Here is an 11391-nt window from a genome sequence, read left to right on the forward strand (position 1 = left end):
GTACACGCGCGCTCACACACTCTTTGTTGCACAAAAACCAGAGATACTGTAGCAGCTTTCTCAAAGGCGAAGACAAGTACGACACAGTAAGTGGCAGTTCTGCTGTCAGATACACAAACACACAGAGCAGCAGAATGAGATGCACACGCTGAAAAGCGTTTTGAGTTGAGCCACGCGGCAGGGAGGCAGTTTGGCCTCCCAAGGAGCCCGGATTCAGTCTGGTTTGGCCAGCACTCAAAAGAGGAGGAAGTATGCCTGAGGAAAGAGGGGAAGATAACCGCAAACTGCAGGCAACAGTCTGGTCCATCTGATCACTGAATGTGAAGCACAAAGGAGCCCGGCCAGAACCCCCACCCCCCCCAAAAAAAACCACTATCTCAACTGAACATTCTGCACGTCGAGAACTTCAAGTGTAACGTGTGCTTGCCTTGGTATCAGATCGACAGGGGGCTAACAAACAGGAAAGTAAATCTGCTAAAAGGAACAGAACTCTACCACTGAGAGGACGTGTGAGACAACACCAAATTTCCTGCTGAGAAAATGAGTGGGTTAAAGGAGGGGCTAAATATGTACGCTGAGAACAGTTTTTTCTTTATTTGTAGCATTGCGACTAAGGAAGATTTCAGTGGTTGGCCAAGGCGTGAGTCCCCATCGGCTGTCCAGTTGGCCACTGAGGAGCAGACAGAGGAGGGATCAGTGGTGTGGGAAGAGTTCAGAGCATCCGGTTACGTTTATGCGTGGGTGAGTCTGTGATGACATCACTACAGGGGGCAGGGCCTCGTTTACGATTGGTGGTGGAATCTAAATGGAGTGCCATCTCCTCAGCTATGAAGGTGTTGAGGTCCACATCATGAAGCCCGTTCCTACGACGACTGAGAGACTGTGCAGGGTGAGTTGGGGAACCAGGAGGACCAGAACGCACAGAGATGCTGGCCATGGCACCACTAAGGCCTGGAAAAGAAGGGATGGGGAAAAAAGAGAAAAAGGAATAAGACAACTTATATGAATTCGAGCCTTGCAACTTCATAAAGCGTTCAGGTGCTTTGGCTAACCATGCAGTGCGATGGCCTCTCTAAAGGGTTGCAGGTCGGTCTCCACTGAGCTGCCAGTCTCCGGAGGTGACGGTCTGCTCGCAGATACCATGGAAACTCTGGGTGGGGCGCGAGCTGTACGAGGAGGTGGAACTTTGCCACACAGGAAGCTAATGAGTTCTTCTCGTCTGATAGTTCTTCTGCGTTTTTTCGCCCATGCAATCACCTCTTTATTCCTGCGCTGATAGCCTAAGTGGATGCCCAGGTCATAGCTCCGCTGGCGGGCCTCCATACTCTCTGATGACATACAAGGACGCCTAATTTCAGTATCTCTGGACACAACAATCGCAACTTGTACATATAAAATGCTATAAAAAGGCTGAACCACATAATGGTTAACAGTATCATTTTACTTGCCTTTATACAGATTAGTGACAGCTGTGGCTGCATTTTGGAAGGGCACCCAGAGGGAGAGTCCTTGCTGCTGACATACTCGATCTGTGAATTACAAAATTATTCTTTAGCGACAAGAACAAAAGGCAGACAATCAAAAAAACAGTAATGAGAGCGAAAAACCAAGTGAACAAACAGAAAATTAACTGAGCAATACACAAATATCTACTCTATGAACAGATGCATAACATGTAGAAAGGGTCAAATTGCAGCACCGGGTTCGGTTTGTGGTCTGCTGGTATTTTGATTTTTATCTGAGACTTTATATAGTCCCATGGAAAAGTGTTTGTCCCCTCTTAAAAAAAAAAAAAAAAAAAAAAAAAAAAAAAAAAAAAATGTTAAAACACCTCTCTGACAAAATGAAGTAGGCTTCAAAAGATATCAAAAAGCAACAAATGATGCCATGATCTAAGGAAACTCAATAGCCAAGATGTCAATGACTATGGCTACGTCCACGGGTATTTTTGAAAACTGAGATTCCGTTTTCATTTTAAAAAAAAATAATCCCGTCCACACGTAAAGGCAGAAATGAAGGAAAACGCTGCTAGGAACATGCCAAAGCAACAGGTGGCGATATATTCCTAACCGTGCAGAAATGTTGGCCAATCAGAAGTCTAGAAGCCTCGGTGGGAAAAAGTAAACAAAGCTGGGGCATAGAAGCAGAACCGAGTCGTATGTGTGGAGGGACAGTAACTGTGTGTGTATATGTAAGCATTTAAACACTGCAGAGAGTACAAGTAACAGTAATAGTACTGTAGAAATTCATTTAACGGAAAGCACAGTGTGACGTCAAAAAAGGCGCACACCTTTGACGCTGCGTTTTCTCCGTTTTTCTCGTCCACACGTAAATGCAAAAACTGAGTTAATATATCCACCCTGGCCGGAGTTTTTAAAAATCTCCGTTTTCAGTGACCAAAAACGCCGTTTACGTGTGGACGAAAGGTGCAAACGCATAGAAAAATCTGCGTTTTCAAAAAATACCCGGGTACGTGTGGACGTAGCCTATGTTTCTATCAGCCTAAAAATGGTTTCAAAAGCACTTCTAAAGGCGAATCACAGTGAGATCATTATACACAAATGGAGAAAACACAGTGGTGAACCTCGCCAGGAGTGGCCGGCCTACCAATATTACTCCAGGAACGTACACAGACTCATCCAGGAGGTCACAAAACTACCAAGATCATCATCTAAACAATTTGGCCTAATTTGGTTTAGTTCAGGCCAGAGTTCATGATTTAACAATAAGAAAGAGACTGGGCCAAATTGGTACCCATGGGAGAGTCGAGGGGAAAACCAACACCTTGTGTCACATTTACCAAAAAACATCTTCATGATCCCCAAGACTTCTGAGAAAATGTTCTGTAGACTGATGAGACAATAGCTGAAACCAGCACAGAATGTCATAAAAAGAAGAGCGCTGCAACAGTAAAACATGGTTGTGGTACTGTGGTGTTCTGGGGCTGCTTTGCTGCTTGAGGCCAATTTTGCTGTAACTGATGGAACGATGAATTTGGCTCTCTACCAGAAAATCCTAAAGGAGAATGGATGGCAATGAGTTAATGCACTGAAGTTCAAAAGAGGAGGAAAATCTGCACTCCCAGAAATCAATGGGAGATGCGACAGATGGCTGCTGTCCCATTGTCAAACAGCCAAAACAAGAAAAAGATTGCTTAATAATGCAGTTCTGGCACCTGTGCACATTAAGGTTCATAACTGCTTTAACTGTGTAACTGGAACTTTTCTGCATCTGTGCTACAATGACTAAAGTATACTTTACTCCATTTCTACAATGTGACGCTTTTATACCCTATTTAAGGTGAAGATGATAAACTTTTGTAACGGTTTTTATTGTCTTAACTAATGTTCCACTGACGACTGAAATTGAGGCTATGGTTTTCTTCCTACTTGTACAGATGGGGACTGATCTGCTACAAGATGACCACCGAGTTGCTTCTAAAATGATTTTACTTTTAGTTCGGCAGGGCTGTGGTGCCATGGAGCTACAGAATAGATACCATTTAATCTCCAAGAAACCATGGACTTTTTGTCACCTTTTAACATGTATGTGTCTTTGCAAACACTGACTGACGCACACAACAGGAAGTCATGATCCACATATCCATTAATAACTTCCTGGCTACAATGGAAGACACCCTAAAGACTGAGTCAGCAGACTGGCTGATTGACCTCAGATTTGAGAAATACTGTTTGAGCATTTTCAAATTCAGTTTCCACCACAATAAGTCTCAAGACTAAAACTAAAACTCTCAAAATTATGCAAATGCTTAGGATGCTTAAGTAAAATTATGTGAATATCAACAACTTGTGCGATGTTTACCTCCAGTTTTGTTTTGTTTTTTTAAAGAAAAAAAGCAATGACAGTATTTTCATGGCCCAAAAAATAAATGCAGTTTTCCTGACTAGAAACTCTTACATTTTTCTGCACTGGCTGCTCATAAGTGTATTCATGTACAGGTGTGTTCCTGATTTTAGGACACACGGTGAGGAGGGTCTTGTAAACAGAAGTACCTGACCAAGCAGGATTTCTAGACTGTGGTGGACAAACATCGTAATTGTACTGGTGAAATAGAGCTCCATAAATATTGAGGATAGGACATCAAATAAATCCCATAAACTGGTGATCAAGGCAACTAAAACATTTAACACACAAAAAACACTGCAGGACAAATCTGAACAACTAAGGGATCACAATTTACAGTGAGTTTCTGGTCCTGATGAGAGGCTGTCAGAGCAACAACAAAAAAAAAAAAAAAAAAAAACATATCTGGGCAGGACAAATTTTCAACAAGAACAACATTTATGGTAATCCTTTCGCCATTTTGTTCTGGTAATGAAAATCATTGCACCCAGAAAGAGGAAACTGAACTGCGTCTTGGTATAAAACGTATTTTGTGTCGTTAACTTCTGGACGTCCACAACACCGCTATAATAATTTACGACTAAGCGTCAACAAATGTCTTGTTTTCAGTCTACCATCTCCTCCCTGTGTTTCGCCATTTTGACTAGCTGTATAACTGATAACCGGCAGACAAAACACTTTTTGTGTAAGCCATGTCGTGTACATAACAGACGAACAACTGTAATAAACCTGTGACGCCCGCACCGGCAAGTTAACCCGGTATTTCGGGGACATTTTAGCGTGTCTTTTTTTTCAATCCCTAAAACCAGTGAGACCTCTGACAGCTAAGGCCACCGTAAGCTACATTCAGCCTTGTTGTCCAACGCTCTGACACGGTGACCGGCTGTTAGCGGCTGCTAGCGGCTGCTAGCGTTAGCATGTGGTATAGTTAGCTAGCAAAAGGAACAGGGTCACGATAATCAAGACGAGAAGCGACGAAGACTCGATTTTAAACTCTGTTTGAAAGAATACACCCCCCAGTCCAACTGAAAACTACAACGGTGACAAACAACGCCGGTTGTACTTTAGGGAAAAAGCTGCGAATAGTGAGCAGTATGAGTTTGAATAGTGCCCTTTGTGTCTCTCCGCCCAGCGATAATGTTAGCTCAGGCGGCTAGCTTAGCTTGAATTCCGGCATCTTCTGTACATACCTTTGTAGAGCTGTGCTACCGCCGTGGCTGAGTTCTGAAAGAGGTGCCACAGCTTTTGCTGGCTTTGCTCGGACTCCTCTTCATTTGGCGCATCCTGTTCCGCCTCAGCTAAGCACTGCCGTTCCCATTTCGAGAACCAGTGCTCGGGGCCGTGCTCTTGGATCTCCGCTTCTCCCTCCTCTTTCCTCTCCTCCATAGCTAACGTTAGGCGTTAGCTAATAGCTTATAAGCTAACCTTCGTGTAAAATACAGGATCTTTAATTTCCCGGCTGTGCTATACTTTTCTGTGCTATACCGGAACAATACGTCAAAGTACACAAAATAAAACCCAGAACTGCTGTTAGAGCCACATTGTGAATATTTAACACCCCACCCGTACACCCAGTGCTAAACACACAAATCTGAGGAACGCAATGACAACACCTCGGAATTTCTGGAGCTTGCCCCTCCCATTATCTCACTGTGATGAAAATAGATTGGTAGAAACAATTTTCTAGGCGGTACTTGATGCTGAACACGAAGCCTGATTGGACGGTGACAAAAAGACAAATAGTCGGAGAAAAACAACGTTGATCCCATCCAGAAGATTTTCTATAGCCTGTTACAGTGGATTCCGTGCGTTAGGGGGCAGCCCGACCATGGAAATGTCGTACATGTAATCAGTGTGGTCAAAGGTTTAAGGACACCCTGTTTGTGCTCATACTTTTTCTTTGTTTTCGTTTTAAATTCAAGATCAGTAGACTGAACAGTAGTCACTGAGACCAAGTAACAATCATGGTACACAAATACTCCTAAATACTCAAACTTTCTCAAACAGTAGTTCACAAAGTGTGAAGTCAGAAAACAGTACTTTTCCTAATGCTGCATTATTTGTTACATTAGCCACAATAAGCAACAAGTCATATCAGAGTATAGCATTAAATCCCTGAAGCAAATGGCTGCTTTTTAATGTGAATGTTTATTTGTAAGAGTAACAGTAAGCTATTTCTTCTTTCAAAATCTGTGGCTTAAGCACCTTCTCAATGTGCATTCAACTTTGTGGCTTAATTTTTATTGCAAAGGGCATTTACTGCTTCATCTTAATATAACTCATTTTGCCTAGAAGACAAAACAAGATTCCCCTAAGTGTGAATTTGTCACGGCTGGGGCAGCAGTCATGTGGTGGAATGAATGAGGACCCAAGATGCAGATGGCAGTGGAGATGCAGGTGGAGATTTATTTACAGTGAAAAAACCCAAGGTGAGGGCAGAACTGAACATAAACCTAAACTGGGAAAACTAACACAAACAGAGGACACGAGGCGAGGAACAGAGAGACACGGAGATATACCAAAATGATGCAGAGAAATGCAGAAGATTCACAGAGAAACACAGACGACGCGATGAGGAGCACAGGCAGATACATACTATAAATACACACACCAGGTAATCAGGAAATGGCACACAGGAGGGGACACAGCTGGAACTAATGGGCATAACGAGACACAGACCTACAAAGTAAAACAGGAAACACACAGACTGTTTTACAACACAAAACTCGGACCCAACAGAGCACAGAGGGAGACACAGGTAGGGATAATAAACACGACAACCAAACCCAAAGAACTAATACAAAATCAGAATAAACTAGAAAATAATAATAATAAACTCAAAGTCCTGGGTCACCGACCCAGGACCATGACAGAATTTGTGCTTGCTGGCGTTAATACTGCTGTCGCCTTCATGAATATGAATAATCGTACTGTGTATAAATTACCTGTATAAATAAACAGGTATTAACGTATAGGTATGGTAGAATGGCTGACATCTGCAATACTTTCATAGGGGTAATCAACATTATACTACACGCATATCACCAGCTGCCATCAAATTACTTGCATAGATTGTAGTGCTCATGGGTGGAATTACTGCTGTGCTTGTGATTTTGAATGGGAGTGTTAAGTGCCACATTATCACAGTAAGCCACAACTCTATAAGGATTGAGAGAGTCCAAAGTTCCGATGGGTAATAAGAGATATCTTTTGGTTACATTTTCACTCACCTGTATCTCCTTCAGCCTGCACAGGTCTCTGTGCCAGACTGCTTCTCTCTTTGAACCCAGCTTCCAGACTCTCTTTTCCTCTCTTTCTGCTAGCAACTCCATTCTTTGAACATGACTAAGGGGGAGAATAGTATCCCTGTTGATGACTACTTTCAGGACCGGGGTCCAACTGTCACATTCAGCAACCTTCTCTACTGTGTTCAAGAAACAAAGTTCTGCCGCAAGATAGGTCCCGAAAAGATCATCCTCCATGATGTGAGGTAGGACATGCTGGTTACCCGGGAGAATGTGAATGTATCTACATATACTTTTGTGATATAACAGCTTTATTACTGTGTGGTGACCAGTGTTGGGACTAACGCGTTATTAAGTAACGCGTTACAGTAACTACGTTATTATTGTGGTAACGAACACGGTAACTAGTTATTATGCCAAAATCAGGAACGCGTTAGTCGTTACTGGGATTTAGATAGGGTCGTTACTCGTTACTTCGTGTGGTGGCTATCGCGGAGCTTCCACCACAGATTCTGTAACATTGGCAAGTGGTGGAGGCCAGCAGGTGGATGAGGGAAAGGGGACGCAGAAGGAAAAGAGACCCGAGGCGGCCGCCGGTCCAAGTGTGAACTGAACTTCAGGTAAGAAGTTGTGACCTGCAGTCTATCTGGGTCAGATATAAACCAAGTTTAGGTGGAGTTTATTTTCGTTATTCTGACTTTTTCCATACTGCGTACTAGAGATGGACCGATCCGATATTACGTATCGGTATCGGTCCGATACTGACCCAAATTACTGGATCGGATATCGGCGAGAAATAAAAAATGTAATCCGATCCATTAAATATCAAAAAAGCACCTCACAAAACTTGCTACACCGCGTAACTCGGCTCATAACCGTAGCACGTTGCAGCAATATGCATCACCTGATAGAGCGGCTGTGTGTATTTGTAGCCTTGCTAGCAAACCAGCATTTCATCTCCGAGGAAGTTTTCCCAGAGAGAAGTAAAGCAAGTGTGTAAATTCATCTCTGAATGTCTGTAAAGCATTCCCACGTTAAGCTTAACAACCATACCTGGAGCGACTGCCTCTCTCTCTCTCCTGCTGCTGCTGCTTCAATCGTGAAACAGCTTAATGATCAGCTGATCGGCTTTTCTGTCGCGAGTCCGTCTCTCTTCTTAGTTTTTGGCCCACTTCTCACCAGAAAGAGGAAACCAGCGGCTGAACAACAGCAGCACGTTTAAGCTTGATAAGCTGTTGTTAGAATTTATTTAATATTACTTTCTAGACCAGGATCCTTTTCTACGCAGCTGACGTAACTGTGCAGGGGCGGATCTAGCAAAGTTTAGCCAGGGGGGCCGATAGGGCATGAACAGGGAAAAGGGGGCACAAAGACATACTTTTCTTTCTTATTCTCATTTAAAATGTCTAGTTTTTAATAAATAATTATCTGACTCTTACACCCAAAGTTTTAATCTTGTGTAAAATATATAGAAGTCCATTACTGTATATAGTAACTGTTAAGTCTAATATACCCTAAGCTATACTACTTTTTCCTTTGGGAAGGTACCATCTGTGCAGTCTGCAATTCTGTTGAAGAAAGATGTTGAATCTATTTAATTATTCTTGAAAAATAATTTATTTTTGTGCATTTTCCCCCTGCATCAAATTAAATTTGATTACATCGATTAAGCATCATGAGGTGGAGGGTGGTTTTCCCTTTTTTTTTTTTTTTTTGCTGGGAGTTTGCAACCCTATTAGTTAGGTTGCTTAAAATTTCTTCTAAGTACTCTTTAAAATACCAGAATAGGGAGGATGGTGCAGGTTTAACTTTATTAGATTGATCAGTGTTGCTGAACTATGAAATATTTTGGACGCAGTGTATTTTTTATATACAGGTATAACAGAATAGCTTTAGTGTTGTTATTTATTTAAACTTGAGTATAAACTTATACAAAATGCAGCAAGATATTAAAAAAATGTTTTGTTGATTAAAAAACACACTATATCAGATTCATATCGGTATCGGCAGATATCCAAATTTATGATATCGGTATCGGTATCGGACATAAAAAAAGTGGTATCGTGCCATCTCTACTGCGTACTAGCTAGCATGACGGAGTTTCTATACAGCTGGGTGGGTGCTATGAAGTTAATGATGTTGAACTTTATTTTGTTCATAAGTTATTAGAGTTGCCAACCGTCCCGTCTGGTATTCAGAGAAAATATTACGCGTTTCTTATTGAGGCGAAGAGGAACAGTTTGTCCCGTAATTCAGCTACAATGAAAAAGGCACAAAGCTGGAGTTATTCTGTCTTTACGCTGCACAGCTGCATCTTCTTCTTTCATTCTCCCCCCTCCCTCTCCCGTTTCTACTTCAATCATGAAAACTGATCAATGATCAGCTGATCGGCTCTCTTGTTTGTTTATCGCCAACTTTGCGCCAGAAAGAGGAAACCAGCCGATGTCGCGCTAAACAACAGCAGCACTTTTAAGCTTGATCAGCTGTTGTTAGAATTGATTTAATATTAATTTCTAGTATCAGCTGATGTTTGCTGGAGCCACAGCTGCAAAAAAGCTGCTGGTCATGATATCGGTTTGGTTATCTGGTGAGAGGGAAACATGAAGATGAAACCAGGAGATGTCTTTACTGAATCATCAGAGCTGAACAGGTGATGGAGAAACAGGTTTACCTTTTAGGTGACATAAATGAGTTGAAGGGAAGTTATGAACTGTTTCTGAGAGACAGATAACCCCAGGATCCTTTTTAGGTAGTTGACAGCTGGTAACTGTGCAGGTGCGGATCTAGCAAAGTTTTGCCAGGGGGGCCAGGTAGGGCATTAACAGGGAGAGGTGGGCAGAAAGAAATACTTTTCTTTCTTATTCTCATTTAAAATGTCTAGCTTTTAAAAAATAATTATCTCAATCTTACAACAAACGATTGATGCATATATACCATCAAAACAGTGTACATCACTGTCACAACAGCGTTTGTTTTCATTCAAAGGCTTTATGATTTTTCCTATAATGGTGGGCCAGTCTCTAGTCAAAATGCCCGGGCCGATTTTTTTGTCCCAGTCCAGCCCTGTATGCAGCTCATCTGCAGTCTGGTGTTACCTACATCTTCCTATTCAGAAGGCAGAATTTCCAAGTTACAGTACAGTAAGTTGAGTACAATCAAAGCATCACGACTGCAGTTTTTGTGTTGGATGTAAAAGGCGCACATGACACTGTGACATAGGCTAGAATCATGGCAGCGGTCAATGACGGTCCAGGCGTGGGATTTCTCTCGTGGAAATATGCACATTATCTTTTCCTTTCTATTGGTAGGTGGCACAGTGCACTTGTGGCAAGTAAGCAAGCTAGAAGACTGGCAAAGTTGTGGAAGCAACACATTAACAAGAGAATTCTGAGTAAAACCAAAGTTACTTTCCCTAGTAACTAGTTACTTTGAAAGTAACGAGTAACTTGAAGTAACTGAGTTACTTTTGATAGAAGTAACTAGTAATGTAACTAAGTTACTATTTTAAAGTAACTTACCCAACACTGGTGGTGACCGATAACATGCTGGAACTATAGCATGTGACAGTCAACGTTTTTAAGCTGGTCTCATAGAAATACTCTATGCACTTTCCACGTTGTTATTTTTGAGCTTATACGTTGTTCTGTTGTTAATCAGGAAAAAGAGTCAACGATGTTCTGGCAGGTTAAAAACCTGAGCCAGACCGGATTCACTCTCATTACACCTAAATATATGAGTGACAAATTAAAAAAAAAAAAACCCAACCTATAGGTGGTTTCTTTTATGCTCCTTGACTTGGATCCACTTGAGTTCATATTTATTAAGCAGTGTCACTGAATGGCTTGATGAGTATGAAAATATAAATAAAATATGATGGCAGTTGCAATCACCAGATTCCAACTACCTAAACGCCTATGGTAGACTTTGGGTCACATTGGTCAGTATCTTTGAAAAGAATGGGGTTTACCCCTCAAGTAGATTTCTAGAGACCTAATGTGCCAAGACTAAGGAATACTGAGGTGCAGTGAGTCTGTTCTAGTGACATGTTTTGGTCTATCACCTTGCTAAGTCACTTTGTGTTGATTTTTCCTTTAATTCTTTAATGTGTACAGGTCAATCAGGCAATAAAAGTGTAAATAACATTAGTTTTCAGTTGAAGCTCTACTTTTTCAATATGCTGTAACTTAGCATGCTAAAAGTACACATGTATGTGTTTGGCCGTAGCATTTCATTTTCATAGCATTGTCATCTTATTTTATTTTCTGCATTTTGCAGAAAGCAT

General features: G+C 41.6%; 1 protein-coding gene across 1 annotated transcript; it reads right to left on the minus strand.

Annotated features, from left to right (window-relative positions):
- Positions 1–570: 570 nt before the first annotated feature.
- Positions 571–5490, minus strand: hapstr1b (HUWE1 associated protein modifying stress responses b). The gene is made up of 4 exons (XM_006796167.2): positions 5055–5490; positions 1449–1529; positions 1053–1328; positions 571–951 (listed from the first exon to the last, which is right to left on the minus strand). Exons 1-4 carry the CDS (start codon positions 5248–5250, stop codon positions 713–715), a joined length of 792 nt encoding a protein of 263 aa, XP_006796230.1. The 5' UTR covers positions 5251–5490; the 3' UTR covers positions 571–712.
- Positions 5491–11391: the final 5901 nt, after the last annotated feature.

This window comes from Neolamprologus brichardi, chromosome 6 (assembly GCF_056152115.1).
Source record: "Neolamprologus brichardi isolate AB-2024 chromosome 6, ASM5615211v1, whole genome shotgun sequence".
Taxonomy (NCBI): Eukaryota; Metazoa; Chordata; class Actinopteri; order Cichliformes; family Cichlidae; genus Neolamprologus; species Neolamprologus brichardi.